Raw genomic sequence first — 16,106 nt, forward strand, 5'->3', positions numbered from 1 at the left:
TTATTTTTCTCTGCTGTTCTCATCGGTCCTGCCGCTGACGCGCGCTCGGCGGCGCGCGCTGGGAGCTGCTCTCCTCCTCCTCTCTTGTGAAGCAGCGTCCGGACTCTCAGCACATCTCTGGGAGGTTCATTTCCCCCTGAAGCCACTTGACCACGCGCCGCACCGGACCCGGGAGCACCGGAGGAACACCGAACACAAACTGAGCAAGTCCGCATTTTTCCTTCTTAGTTTCACCGGGATTCAGGTGTTTGTGTTCCGCGTTTGCGACGTTTCAGCTTTTTGGGGGGAACGGTTTACGATTCATTCGGATTATTATGGATTTACTGAGTATAATTCTGCTGCTCTAATGAACTATCAACCAACCAACCAGTAATGTTTGTTTGTTTGTTTAGTTTTGTTTACCAAATGGGTAGCAGTGTGTTGGATATCTGTGCGTAATTACGCATCAATCAAACTTTATCAGCATGAGGAAAAAGATGATAAAATATGTTTTTGTCTGATGAGGAGGGAGGGTCCCTTCAGCTGACAATCTCCGAAAGCGCGCGCGCGCGCCAGGTGTCTCAACGTGACATGAGGCAATTAAAAGTGAGCCAGGAGCATTTTGGAGTGTTCTCTTGTTTGAAGTCAACGCTGATCCAATGTTGGTCCAACCTGCTGGTCAGAGCCCACAGAGGTCCGACTCGGGCCAGAACAGAACCAGTTCACTGCTGACTGAGCTGGGTGAGGCCAGTTGGACCAACAGGATGAAAAAGGGTCTCCAGCAGAACCTTCAGAATCTGAGCTGATGACAAAAACTGCAGAAGCTTCTTTCTGGTCTGACATCAATCCTCTCTAAACTTTTAAAACAAAAATGTGAATTTCTTCTTCAGTTTTTTAGGTCCATAATAGATTTAGTGTCTCCAGCTGATGGGTCACCCATGTGTTCCCTTCCCCTCCAGCAGAGGTTTGGTTGCAGGTTCAGCTTCTCCATCTGCTGTGAACACACGGATGCTGCAGAAAGTTGCTCCTATTTGTTGGGATGAATCCTCCATTTTCTCCTCCTTTCCTTTTCTCACAGCTTTACATCTCCCCCCCTCTGATCCTCCCTTTTGTCTCTGCGCCGGGCTCCTCGCAGTGGGACGCCTCTCGCCGTGCTGGTTTTTGGAGACGCCTGTGTGTGGGTGACTGGAGGAGGCGTCCTGCTGTGCCAGTGTGTGTTTGTGTGGGTTTGGAGCAGCTAAAGTGTCTCTGCATGGAAGCTGCTGATGTTATTCACAAAGTGACAATGATGTGGTGTCGTCCCACATCTGCCACCAAATTACCCCACATTCCCCCCCAGCCCTCCTGTCTGCCTCGCTCGCTGACAGATGGACCTCCCTTATGGCTGCTTTCCGTTTCTTAGCTTTCACGGCTGCCAGGAGCCTTCCGACAACCTGAGAGACCCTCTAATGGCGGCGTGATCTTGCGGTTTGGGTTGGACGTGATAAAGCAGGTTTCTCCTGAGATTCTGACCTCCCAGGACAAATGGAAGTTTCTTTACTGCAGTTTGTTTATAATGCAGAAGCATCGATCAGAGATCAAAATGTTAGGATTACATTTTAACCTGTGATTAAATTCAAACTTCTTCTTTCTAAAAAAGACATTACATTATAAAAAAAATCTAAGAAGCAAACATTTTTTCTAAATGTCCTTCTCAAAAGTTAAAAATTATCAATGTTTTCTCTTGTTAAGTGAAAAAGATCTACCAGGAGAACTCTGACAATTTGGTTTGTTAAAGTTTCTTTGAATAAGTTGCCTTTAAAGACTAAATTAAACCCTGAAAAGAAAGTTATATCCACTGCAATAATGCTAGTGTGAATGCTTTTAGCTGATAGTAGTCGCTGAAGATGCCGAAGCTTTTTGCTGAAAATGGTGACGCAATTTACTTTGATTGCTGAAGGGATTTGCTGAAAAGGCAAAAGCTATTTACAAAATGTTAATTTTGCTAAAAGGCTGGAAATTTTCATTAAAGAATGCTGAAGTTGACCTAAATGTCTTAAAATGTTGTAGTAAAATTGCTTAAAATCCCTAATATAAGCCAATTTTGCAAAAATATTTAGATTGTTGCTTAAATATGAGCTAAGCTTGAAATTAGCTCAAAAAACCTTAGTAGATGCCAAATTAGCAATAAGACCTAGCTTACTGCTTAAATACTAGCTAAACGGCCAAAAATCCATCAGTAAACTAAATTAGGTAAAAATGTTAGCATGTTGCTAAAATTAACCAAACTCTAAATTAGCCTATAAAAATCTCAGTAGATAACAAATTAGCCAAAAACATTAGCATGTTGCTACAATGTTAGCTAAACTCCAAACTAGCATTAAAAAACACCTGAGGCGTCACCGGTGACGCCTAACACAAAATCTTTAACATACTGGAACTTTTCAACCGTTCACAAGATAATTTACGCTGCTTTTCTCCTTCAGAATCTACTAGAATTATTGTGTCAACAATTAAAAAAGTAGATCAGTAGAACATTAAATCAAAGAACATAAACACTGGAGCTCTGTTGTTAAAGGGTTAAAGTGATATTGTGAGTCAAAGAAAAGATTCTAATTCCACTTATTTTGTTGAACCAAAACCCTTTATTGTCACACATAAGACTTAAATACATCAGAATTTGTTTTATTAGATGTGTTATTCAAAATAAAAGATGTTTAAGTTGAAATGACTCTAGGTAAAGATTTATTCTCTTAAAACAAATTGTTATGTCTTTCTGAGAAATTACCAGTAAGAAACTGGAGAAAAATACATTGTGACATGTTGTGTTTTTGCTGTGTGGTTGTTTAGTTTTACTAACGTTGATTTACTACCTGTCTTTATGAATAATTTAGAACTTGTTTGCTTTAGAAGATGAAACATATGGGAGTTTCTTTGTCAATATTTGACAGAAAATCTTTTTTTTTTTTTTGTGAATAAGGCCGTCTCAGCAGGTTTTTCTTCCTGTCATGGATCCGATGCCGGAGCCTGTCTCTGCGGTCTTTGTTTGCCGGGTCCTCGCGGCCCCTCTGGTTGCTATGAGCGATCAAACGAGCAGATGGAGGTTTGGTGTCTCAGCAGGTGAAGCTTAAAGACCCACACGCAGCCGTTCAAACCGGGGCGACCTGCCGCTCTGTTAAGTATATTTTGATAGGGTTTGGTCGGCGAGGCGCTGCTGCTCTTAAGAGACTGACCACAGACTGAGGGGAGGTCTCTGATCTCATCAGAGCGTGATCACGCCGCGCTCCACTGGCGCCCCTTTGAAATTTCTGGCTAGATTACCAATCACTTTCTACTTGCAGTGTGTGGCTCTTGGTTCCCTGATGGCTCTCCGCCCTGAGCTGTGTTTGTGTGCTGCACGCACACACACACTCATACAAAAGATTGTGTTTTCTGTGCATAACTGAAGCGGCTTCCTCCACCTCCCAAAACACATTTGTGTGATTGCTTAGTAAGCAATCACACTATAGTGATTTTCCTGCTCCTTTTCATACGTTTTTTAGCATCACACTTAGAATCACACTTTCAGAGATTTCAGCAATCTAAACATTCAGCTCATTCAGGACATTACTGCTTGTATTTTTGGCCGATATGAACTTTATAGTTTTTGAGCAAAATATGCCCATAGGAAATGAATGAGAAAGTCTTCAAATTTCAACATTTTACATAGATTAGCAACAAGACTTTAAATATATTCATAGACTGTTTTCATCTTTTCTAGCAATTTTCTGAAAAATCTGAATTGAGCTGTTATGTTAGCATTATGCTAGCTCATTTGCGTAACTCTGCATCAACTGGGGTTTTTTATGCTAATTTGGGGTTTAGCTTTTATGGTAGCAACATGCTAACGTTTTTGACTAATGTGTTTTCTACTGAGATTTTTTTATTCCAATTTGACTTCTATTTTAGCAACATGCTAACATTTTCAAATAATTTAGTTTACAGAGGAATTTTAGGCCAGTTCGTATTTAAGCAATGAGCTAGCTTTTTTGGGGGGCTAATTTGGGACCTACCAAGGTTTTTGAGCTAATTTCAAGCTTAGCTCATATTTAGGCAGCAACCTAAATATTTTTGCAAAATTGTCATATATCATAACTTTTTCAGCAATTTTACTACAAAATTTCCAGCAATTTCGGTCAATGTCAGTGCTCTTTCCTAGTTCAGCAACTGCTTTCAGCAAACAGCATTCACAGTAGGATTAAAGCAGCTAATGCCACTGTTTGAATTGATTTTAGGATTTTATTGCATTTTGAGCTTTTAGACCCACTGAGTTCAGACCTCTTCCATTGAAGATGACGACTGGACGAGGTGAGACTTTATGCAGAAATGAACCCACTGATACTTTTGAACCAAGAAGAGATTCTGATGGATCACATAGACAGAGGCTGTGAGGATCCATACGTCTTTACTTTAGAAATGGTTGAGGTGATTCAGATGTTTGAGTTACGTTTGATTCATAGTTCTGTTTCTGACATGGACAGAGCAGGTTTAACCCTTGAACACTGGAGCTCCAGTGTTTATGTTCTTTGATTTACTCATACCGATTTTCTCCTTCAGAATCTGCTGGAATTATCGTGTTAATGGTTGAAAAGTTACAGTACGTTTAAGATTTTGTCTTTAAGCGTCACCGGCGAGGCCTCAGGTGTTAAAGGGTTAAGAGGATGACCAATCAGCTGTTTCTGTTAAGATGTCATCCCAGTTTCTGTAGGTTCAGGTTGGATCCTCCTGCCTTCCTGTTTCATCGAGTCCTGACTTTACTTCATGTTCCTTCAATCATTCTGGATGGTTTTTTTTTTGATAAAAGAGAACTTCTGTTTCTTTTTTCTGGATTTGGCTCCTACAGACCACTGTGCATGAGGTTTAAAGCTTTCATTCCAACTGAGGAAAATCAAACGTTGTGAATCTTCACCTACTTTCTCTTCTCTCTCAAACCAACTGAAAAAAATATAAATGAAAAGTTAATCACTGTAAAAAAGCAACAAAAGTTCTGTCATTTTACACCTAAAATGATTTGTTTGCATCACATTAAAATTTTGAGTTCATGCAATTAAAAAATTGAATTTAATAATACTAAAATTTTTAAATGTAACACATTACAGAGCTTTTGTTAATTGATCCAATGTTTCACTTCTTACAATGAATCATTTGTGTCATTTTTTACTGTTTTGATGATTTTTAATCTAGTCATCAATTTTAATAAACAAAACTCATTTAATCTTTCATGACAGAAAAGCACAGAAGTGAAAATGCCACAGAAAAGAAACCGTTTCTCCAAACTTTTCAGTCTTCACCGTCTTTGCACAGTACATTTTTTAAAACTAAGATTTTTAGTTGGCTAATCCTGTCATTTTTTAAAATTAGAATTGCTAATTTGTCTTAAAATGGGTTTTAGAGGCTGAGACGTTAGGATCCATTTTCAAACGGTAATGGAACAGAGGAAGGGCAAGACATAGACAGCATCAAAAAGCAGGCAATGGTCAAAAACAGAGAATCAAACTAAGAAACCTGCTCAGACTGACGGATAAACACGATCAAGACTTCACTCTGAAGTTGAGGCTGGAGTGGGTATAAATGCAGGTGGTTCTGAGGAGGATGATGATCAGCTGTGCATGGAGAAGACTGAAGCGTGGCTGATGGGAGTTGTAGTGAGGAAGGTGCTGAAGATAGTTAATACTCAGGGGAGGGGTCCCTCTGGTGGTCGGAGGAGGACATGGCTGAGTGAGTCCTGACACTGGGGCCCCGAGCAGAAGAAAAAAAAAATCTAAAATAATTTTCGTTGCCATCATTATTTGACTCTGTCATAGTAAAAGGAAATTTTAAAAATCATTGAGACGGTGTAAGACCACTCATGAAAAAGTGTTTCACCCCCCCATAAATCCGCAGCAATGGAATATTCCGCCAACAACAAGTTAGCGAGCAGAGGGACTCTTCCAAGAGTTCGAAAAAAAAAGAAAAAGCCGTAATGAACCAACTGTGAAAAAAGGAAAAAGTAGAAATATTCTTTCAAAAGTGCAGCAAGAAAGACAAAACAGAAAAAAGAATCAAAACCATCAGAATCAAAGGAACACAAAATAAGATTAAAAAATCAAGAATGAAAAGATACAGCAAAAGAGAGGAAAGGCTAAAGGAGGGGCAGAAAATGGTCTCTTTCACAACATTTTTATTTATTTTTGTTGACACCACTTTTTGTCTTATTCAAGTATTTTCAGTGTCTTTACCCTTCTTTAGTAAATTTACATACTTTGCAAGAATTTTTGAAAATAAATGATAAGTAAATTATACATTAAAAACATTAATTTAAAGTATTTTCACTAAATTGTGAATTCTTTGTTATTGTTTTTTTCAATAATTGTTACATGGTAAGATAGCTGTCAAAAAGAAACATACACAACTTAATATTTTGTGCACAACTGTGTATGAAAACGACTTTTTCTTTATGAATAAATTAATTGTTTCTTTTTGACAGCTGTCTTAAAAAAATCCCCAATTATCTTTTTTTTATGTTTCTTAATATTGAAAAAAAAGGTCAAAAATTGAGCTGTTTCCTGTCAGAAAAAATGAAACCTTTTTTCATTATTATTATTTGTATTTTCTGATGGATTCTCTTGAATTCGCAGCATCAGTTCCTTGTCTGATGTCACCATCTGACCGGTTGATCTTCTCCTCTGAATGAAACCATGCCAAGATCCAAAGCAGGATCCGTTTGGCCTTCAGTCTGTCTCATCCGAGCAGGTCCTGCTGAGCTGCACCTCCAGCTTTCACCCTCGTTCCTCACAGAACGCTGGCAGGAAACCGCGGCTGTTTCCACACAGAACAGCAACACCTTCAGACCCAAACGCCACAGAGGGCTCCATTATCAGCCCTCGCAGCGTCTCCTCATAGGGACACCTGTTAGCGGTTAATGAAGGTCTGAGACGGGTGAACGGGGGTGACTGATGGACTTTTACGGGACAGACCTGTCCAGGACATGCTTGGAGGAGCAGTCAGCTTCTGTTAGGATCTGCAGAGCAGGAGGTTGTGCTCTGTCTCTGCTTAAATCCAAATTCTTCCGTTAAAATACTTTGATCCACCTGTGGTCTCTGGTCTTCTCCAGACCTCAAGAGACTTTGAAGGACTTGTCCTTCTCAGATGATTCTTCCACAGCCTCCTGGAGGTTCTGGTTTCTGTAGAATTGGCTCAAATGCCAGATGTAGTCCAGGTTCTTGCTTTGAATGTGGGTCAGTGACATCAGCAGTCATCAGTCCGCCTACATGGTTGCTTGATTTGTGGGGACACCTTTCAGAGGAGCTCTCTTACCTCCACATAACTGTGTCTGTCTTCATCTTCATCCAGCTTTGGTTTATCTTCTCATTGAGCGTTCTCTGTCACTAGATACTCATGACAGTTCTTTATTGTTGGTTTCAGACCAGTCATCTGTCTCCTTTAACCCTTAACACCTGAGGCATTGCTGGTGACGCTTTAACACAAAATCTTTAACTTTTCAACCATTAACAGGATCATTCCAGTAGATTAATCGAGCTGCTTTTCTCCTTCACAATCTACTGGAATTATCGTGTTAACGGTTGAAAAGCTACAGTATATCAAAGAACATAGGGATTAAAGGGATCCAGATTAAGAGTCTGGTCTGATAGCTCCGCCCCCAGACTAACACAACACTCAATTTCTCCACAGAGCTAATGATGATCAGCGAAAAAAAACTTTCATTTTAGATGCAGAATCTCGTATATCTTCCAGTTGTGTCCTGTCTTCAATAAATTCCAGCTCAAACAGGTGTTTGTTGCTTTTTCTGTGGCGCTACCTTAAGACGCTACCTTAACACCCGGTCCCGCACAGCCGTGCAGAAGCCGCGAGTGTTTGTGTTGTGAAGGAGTTTAGCGATGGCCAGACCTCCTAAAGGCAGATATATCATATGTGCATCCATCTTTGAAGAAGTCTGGATTATTATCGTGGGAGAAATACAGAGACACGGATTTCTCTGGGATGACGTCATGACGCAGAACGCAGCAGCAGCTGGAGGCAGAACTTCAGGTATGAACAAACTCATGAAATATAACTATTTCATAAATAATTAGTTTTTTTAGTGTTTTTCAAAGGTAATATATGATCATATATATGGATATAGTTCACTCTGAAAGGCTGAAGAGAATCATGATTTTCTTTGAGCTGGAATTTATTGGCAACACAACACAACTGGAAGATATTCGGGATTCTGCATCTGAATTAAAGTTTTTTTTCGCTGATCATCAGTGGGTGAGGGGATAAAATGAGTGTTGTGTAAACCAGGGGGCGGAGCTATCAGATCAGACTCTTTGGCAAAGATTTTAGCAGCACGTTTCCATCCGCTTGTTTTCATGGGTATGGGAGGGGCTGCTGCAGACAGCAGGTTTTTAGAGGATTACTCTTAAATGCATGAATGGATCAAAATACCGCTTTGGGGCTCTTTACAGAGAGGAATGAACAACAACATTTATTTAAAACCACAAAAAGTAGAACTTTCATGGTAGGGCCCATTTAGAAAGCCATTTTTCATGTTGATCTGAAGCCTCTGTTTCCAGAATCTCCCCTGAAGGGGCGTGGCTTTTGGAGCTGAGCTGAGCAGCCCCTCCCCTGACCCCCCCTGTCTGATTATGCAACACAGTCTCAGTAAAATGCGTACATATTCTACGACTTTGCACTCTGAAATACTGTGTATAATATACGCCAAACACGCTTTTTGCGTGCATTTGATACGCAATGGTAGAGAATAGGTTGCCCCGGCGTACAATAAACACGACTTTTTAGGTTTCGTTTTGATCACGTGGTCAGAAATCCTCCGGCTCTTTTCTAAATGACGTCGTTCCTGGTTAAGGTTAGGATTACGGTTATGGTTAGGGTTAGAAAAGCAAATTGTTCGTTTGTGGGGCTGTCTGTGATGCTCACGCCTCCACCAGGGGACGTGTCAAACCTGGAAAACAGACTTTGACACGTTTAGGACCGCGCGTATTATATGCACGCAAAAACCGGTTTTGGCGTATATTATACACGGTATTTCCCAAATCGTGGCATATGTACGCATTTTACTGAGACTGGGCTGATTCTGATATCTCTGTGTCTCGCTAGCATAAATCTTCACCGCTGCTACATAAAAACATCCATCAATCTGGGTAATGTCCAGCCGTATGGTTCTGATCCGGATGTCAGCTGGACGAGGAAGTGAAGATCTTCATGGACAGAACTTCCTCCAAAATCCTGATTCTTTCTCCTTCCAGTTCACCAAAGACTCTTTTAGCTAATTCTCCAATGTTTATTGACTGTGATCAATACATTCAATCATTGGTTTCTCAGAGTTCTTGATAAAATAATCAAAGCTAACATCAAAATGCTCTTTCATTGATTTACAATCCTTTCCAACTGCGGTCAAATGAGCCGCCGTTCACATTTCCGTGGTCACATCAAGAAGCTCCGTGGAGTCTGGTGGAGATTTTCCAGCGTTCTCAGTCCTGCTACCGTAAGTATTGGATGAAACTCACACCAAAAATCCAGTGATGCTGATTTGACCACAGAAATGTGAACGGCGGCTCATTTGACTGCAGTCAATGTGAAGATACCATCTTCTCTTCTCCAGAACCTGAACTAGACACTAGGAACAGATGAGGGTTTAGTGCATGTGCAGCAGAGCTGTTGATGGAAAGAAGATCATTCATTCAAACAGAGTCTGTCCAAGACAGTTTGATTGATTTAAAAGGAGAAATACTCAGAAATGAAATAATAAAATGATTTTTAATTACATTTGTTCTCCTTTATAAGAAAAATGACACACAGACATGTTGAAAACTCTAAAAACAGGATTTTCATCAGAGGGGGACTTAAAAGTATTATTATTATTATTATTATTATTATTATTATTATTATTATTATTATTATTAAAGTATTAATGATCCAGAACCCCGCACAGCCCAACAGATCACTGAATGCTTGGTTCTGGTGTAGGGAACCAGAACATTCTGTCCTCTCTTTATTCTGTTTCAAAATAAATCAGATAACAGATCAATTATCCAATAGGACACAGAGCAGAGAGAAGAGGATCAATGATTCCAACATACAACTGATCACTTGAAGAGTCTCTTTAATGACAGTTTGAGCTGTAGCTGGTGTAGAAGGAGGGGGAGGAACCCTGAAAGCAGAAGTTCCTACTGGCTCTGGTGAACATGAAGGCATCATATTCATGTCTCCAGTTCTGCTGGAGAACCGGCGTCTCACGTCGACTCCTGTAATGAACAGCAGCGCCAAAGCGTTTGCACGGTGGGGGGGGGCTTTCACATGTCTGGAGGTGTGGTGGGGAAGCAGCTCAAAATACCCCCCTCCTCACCCACACCTTTTTACTCTTATTTGAAGTTCCTGTAAAGAACAAGAGGAGGAGCAGAGGAGATATTTTCAGGCTCAGGCACGGCAGCGGGGGACTGGTTTCACACCATGACAGTTTGGCGTTCTCTTTTGGAATGGGCGGGGCTTTTAGAAAGATTTCACACCTGCACTGGCTTTCTCTGAACTGCTTTATTTAACCTATTGTGATGATCCGCATTTATATCGCTTTCTTTTTGTAATGTGAAGGAGTTCATATTGACAAATTAGTCAACACCCCACCCCATAATGTTAGGTTTATTTTATGTGTGTTTTTTTAATGAGTTATTCTCCTACTCAGCGTACTGGATGCTGTATTCTTCTGGTTTACCACAAGAGGGAGTTTTGATTTTTGAGCAGGTCTGAAGAGCTAACCTGCTGTGAAATAAAACGCCAAGATGGAAGCTGATTGTGTTTGTGTTCTAGCTGCTCACTAAAGGCTTAACTTAAAAAAATCCACATTTGTCCAGGTCTTCCTTTCAAATGTGCACCACTTTGCCGCTGCAGTTGAGTTCAATGCAGTGTTCCATGTCACCGTGACAACAAGCCGCATCACGTATCAAATGGTCCACTTTTTGTGAAAAGAATATCTAAACCAAAGAAATAACAAGAATAAAGACTAAATATTGATTAAACATTTATTTCTTTGGTAAGTGACCATGATAAAAGATTGCTGCCGGCTACAAAGAATGCCGCTGTAAAGAATAAAACTGAACTGCTAGCTTAGCGCTACATTTACGCTTTCTAATGTCATCACTTTCTGCCAATCAACGAGTGGCAACAGCGACTCCGCCTCCACCCCTCTGTTCCCCTTTTCAATGGACCTACAACTGTATGGCGCCCTCAAGAGGTACAGTGTGGTACTGGGTCCATTTTACAATGGAAACGGACCGCTCAGTGGAAAAGAGGATTTGTTTCTTCAGAACCAGCACAGCAGGAGGCGTCAGGGAAGAACATGAAGACGTTGTTATAACCTGGTGGTTTTTACCACAAATCAACTCCGTCCTGGTTTTGTTCACATGGTTACGTCTCAGTTCGTAAACGCATTCGTCCTGTTGATCAATGCAAACAGAAAACTTCAGAATCAGTGAATTTATTTCTTTAAATCTTACAGTGTAAAGAAATGAGAACATAAGAAATATTTTTTCAATTATTGCAGATTCTATGAGTCTGAATTTTCTGTTTGGTTGAAAGAGAATATTATTGTTTTATTTTGAATAATACAGTAACTGGAAAAACAACTGTGTTTTAATAATCAATCGTTTTTACTTCTTTAATGGGATTTTTCCTTTAATGAAAAACACTTTGTTGTGGAAAAATGTCGAATCCGATGGAAGAGCAGACACATCTTAAGATTAACACAAGTGTTTAATAACAACATCAAAAAAATACACGCGGTGCACATGAGCGTGCAGGGAAGCGCTCTCAAGGAGGGTTCCAACGAACTGACAAGATGCGGCCTCTTTATAGGGCTCCTCTCTACATTTGTCTCAGGATCAACTTGTTATCTGTGTCTTAACAGAACCAGCATTTATCTCGGGGTCAGCAGAAGCCTCTGCATCCTGCATTTGTCTCGGGGTCAGCAGAAGCCTCTGCATCCTGCATTTGTCTCGGGGTCAACGTGCTCTCAATGTCTTAACATCAAACACTCCCTTCGTTGGAATTCTAACGAACTGCAGGCGGTTTTAGGCATATGAGAATACATTCAGAGGCATGTGTTCATGTGCCCACTAGGTTCATTCAGAGGTTACAGCTTCATTGAAAGGTTACATATAAGAGTAAAATGGAATCAAAATTAAATCAAAAATATTCTCTTACAACTGAAAGTGTCATCTGTTTCTTTTTTCTCTAATATATGTTTATTTTAGCAAAAATAAACTGAATATTTTTTTTACTTTAAACTCGTGCTAGATTTAATGAAAATGTTGACACAGAAACGTTTTTGTTTTCCAGCAGGTGGCGTTGTGCTGGGCAGAGACATGGCGCTCTCTGGAGGTCTGCTGCTGGTCGTCCTGTTTGCCGTCGTGTCACACGGCGCTGAGCCCGGAGCCCCTTATGGCCGGAGGAGGAAGGTGCAGAGCTCACCTGGAGCCAGCAACGCCCTGCAGCCCCCCGCTCAGAGCCTCAGCTACAGCGAGGACCGTGGGGGGCCCCCGAGGGCCCGTCCCGCTGAAGCCGGGGGGCTGTCCCACAGGTCCCGTCATCCTCTGGCCCGGCCCGAGGATGACGGCACGGGCCTGGAGGGCCTGAGCCCTGTGAGGGTGGAGGCGGGTCCCAGCAGGGAGCGGGCTCGGTCACACGCCCCCTTTGGGATCCGGGAAAACCAGCTCCTGGGAACGCGGAAGGGGGCGGGTCCGGGGTTCGGGAACGGCCGCGAGCTCACCTCTGAGTTGTGGAAACCAGGGGGCCGCCGAGACAAAAGGCGGCACAGAAAAGGTGAGTTCATGATGACGGAGACACACAAAAACCCTACAAATACCTGGGGGGGGCGTGAAGATTCTCTCTCTGTCTGTCTGACAGGATTTCTACCGGAGTCTGAGCTGAGCTCTGAGGTGGGGGCGAGAGACCGCAATCCTCCTTCCTCCTCTTCATTCACCTCCTCCCCCTCCCTTGGCCTGACCCCGCCCGATGAACCCCCCTCCCCCATCATTAGCGTTTCTGGCTCCTCCACGGTTACCACAGCGACCAACGAGCATCCCCCCACGCTGCTGCCAGCCTCCTCCAAGCCGCAGGTAACCCAGCGAGGCTGGAGAGCGGGTCATTAAAGGCTGCTTGTTGGCCCTCAGAGTGAGGGGGGCGGCCCCCCATCACTGCTGTCATCCTGTCACAAACCTCTCATTTCATCTAAGAAAAGGCTGAGAGCAGAGAGCGTCCTCCAGCCCCGCTGCCCTCGGGGCTCGGCATGTTTGACAGAAATGACGACGAACGGCGCCTTCCAGATGATGATGATCACTTCCTACCTTGTGGCTACTTTTTTAAAGTGGGCGTGGCTTATTGTGGAAAATGTATTCATCAATCCATCCATCATCCATCCGTCCGTCCGTCTGTCCATCGTCCACTAAATAATAATTTTTACTAAATTGTAATTTAAACTATGATATTAAAAATACTGAACTGACACATCTGAGCTAAATTAAAACCTAAATCTCAAGTTTCCTCACAGAAAACTGAATGAATCCACCAAGTAGAACCTTCTTACATTTTACAATCAAAATGAGTCAAATAAATCCAACAGAAGTTGATAAAAAGAGGACATTAAATGCTATGAAGAACCTGATGTGAAACGAAAGAGCAAAGAACATCTGAGAAGAATTTAAAGTTACAGAAGATTTTTAGGAGGACAAACAAAACCTAGAAATTGATCCAAGCAGTTTTAAGTCAGAGAAGAACTCATAGATCCTCAAACATCCAGTATTGATGGATGTTTTTCATAACTTTAAGAGGAAAACAGTTGAATCCTCAGAGGGTTGAAGTGTTGTCCTGAAGTGAACCCGTATCGACTCTTTTGAACAGACAGTAATGCTGCTTAATTCACAATCGATCCTCTGTTGATGGTTTAATGAGCAGCCAGCAGAAGCAGGCGCCTCCCTGCAATTAATCTGATGGATATTTCCAACCGGTAATTTCCCGAGGAGGGAGGGAAACAAGTATGGATCTGCTCTGGTGAGGACCTGTGTTATTTATGAATGAAGGACCCTCAGGAAACACCCAGGAGTCCTGCTGACCCAACAAGCATTTCTGCAGTGAGGACAAAATCCCTGCTCTTACTGCAAAAGTATTTGGCTGTTTTTGACACAGAGGAGTTCTGTTTCGACAGATGAAGCAACAATTTGGGTCTGAAAGAACAACATTATAATTTTTTTGAATGTAATTATGAAGCTTTTTTAAAAAATAAATCAGTCTACAGGTGATCTGGAACATCCGGACAGGAAGATGTGATGATTAAATACAATAAAATAGTTTTATTTCTCCTAATGCTAATTTAAAGCTACATGTAACCTGGTTAAGATGAGCTTATTCACCAAAATAATTCAATTAAATAAATAAAAAAGATCAATCAGTCTGAGGAGAATCTTCCTCTCAATTTGATTATTTTAGATCTAAAGAGGCGCTAACTTTTTCCCAATCCTAACATTCTCTAATGCTTTGGGAAAATGTTCTTCCAGATGTTTCACATCATGAGTAGCAGATAAAACTAAAGAGTTGAAAGGAATCCCCCCAAAAAACTGCTTTGCTCCATCACCAGCAGGATTTATTTGTTAGGATTTATGATATTCCCATTTTTTAAAAGAAAAACAAAAATTATTCATAAATGTGTCCACTCATGTTAGGATTTGCTGTTGTTGATTGGTTAAGGACACTTTATTTAGAAATTAAAACTTTTTTTTTTTCATTTTTACTTTTTCTTCTTATAAACATCCTTTATGTTTGGCGTCAACATTTATTATGAATATTTCAGGTAACTTTTTCCTTCCCAGCGTGCATGGACACGCCTCACGTTGAAAACCAAATGCTTGACAGTAAAGTGAGGATCTTTTTCACATCAAGTGAAAACAGAAATGATTGAAGTTATCGGTGAAAATGTTTGAGTGCCGTCAATGTCTTCACATTATTTGATGGGGCTTCAGAGCAGAGGAAGTTGGAAAAACATCATCACACTTGCGATGCGGTGCTGTTTCAGGTGTGGGTAGATGTGGTGCCCCTTTACCCCCCAGTAAGGACATCTTTGGTGGGGGTGGAGCCTAACACGCTGCACTGATCAGCAGCACGGATGCTGTCTGAGCTGTTTTGGCATGCCGGCCTGCGAGCAGCCGTTTCCTCTGCCACCAATCGATTGGTTCTTGAAGCTCTGCTGTGATGGCTGCTGTCTCTGCAGCGAAACCAATGAATCCCTTTTACTGCACTGCTCTCTGCTTGCTGGTTTATTAAGAACACCTGGAATGTGTTGGACTGCTAAACACAGACAGACTGATCAAATCCCTGCTTACCACAATGGACTGAAGTTACAGGACAAAAATACACTCAACAAAAATATAAATGCAACACTTTTGTCTTAGCTCCCATTTTATAGATATAGATATTGTGTATCTGGAATGAATTTGGGATCTTTAAGTCCATCTCATGAAAAATGGGAGCAAAAACAAAAGTTTTGGGTTTATATTTTTGTTGAGTGTACTTCCTCATGTCGGTCCTTCAGAATCTGATTTTAGTTTTCAAAGGTTGGAAACTTGTAATTGTAAATCCAGACTGCTACAGTCAGCTGTTCAAAGATTTTATGGTAGAAACTTACAGCTTGTGTGGTTTAATGCTGCTACTGAAGTGTGCAGCGTTTGACTTTCAGAAATCTGGACGGGGAAAAGGACAAGGAGAAGTGATGCCGACGCTGGACATGGCGCTCTTTGACTGGACAGACTATGAGGACATGAAACCTGCAGACTCCTGGCCATCATCCAAGAAGAAAGGTTTGTGAAGTGATGGAAGAGTCCCCTGATGTAGCTCTGAGGGTGTGAATGAGTGCAAACGTGTAGGTGTGAGTAGGTGTGTGTGAACATATGCGAATGTGTGAATGAATGAAAATATGTGTGAATAAGTGGTAATGTGGGTGATAACGTGTGTGAATGTATGTCTTAGTGTGTGACTGTGTGCGGGTGAGTGTAAAAGTGTGTGGGGGTGTTTGTGAATGTGTGTGAATTTATTGAATGTGTGTGACAGTGTGTGTAATTGTGCAT

General features: G+C 41.4%; 1 protein-coding gene across 1 annotated transcript; it reads left to right on the forward strand.

The window, feature by feature from the left end:
- Positions 1-15,839, forward strand: draxin (dorsal inhibitory axon guidance protein; the record flags this gene model as incomplete). Its single annotated transcript, XM_024271282.2, is given in 4 exon segments — positions 1-203; positions 12,331-12,813; positions 12,898-13,109; positions 15,719-15,839. Coding segments are annotated over 3 exon segments (790 nt in total), but the record flags the coding sequence as incomplete, so codon positions are not given.
- Positions 15,840-16,106: the final 267 nt, after the last annotated feature.

Source organism: Oryzias melastigma, linkage group LG5 (genome assembly GCF_002922805.2).
Source record: "Oryzias melastigma strain HK-1 linkage group LG5, ASM292280v2, whole genome shotgun sequence".
NCBI lineage: Eukaryota > Metazoa > Chordata > Actinopteri > Beloniformes > Adrianichthyidae > Oryzias > Oryzias melastigma.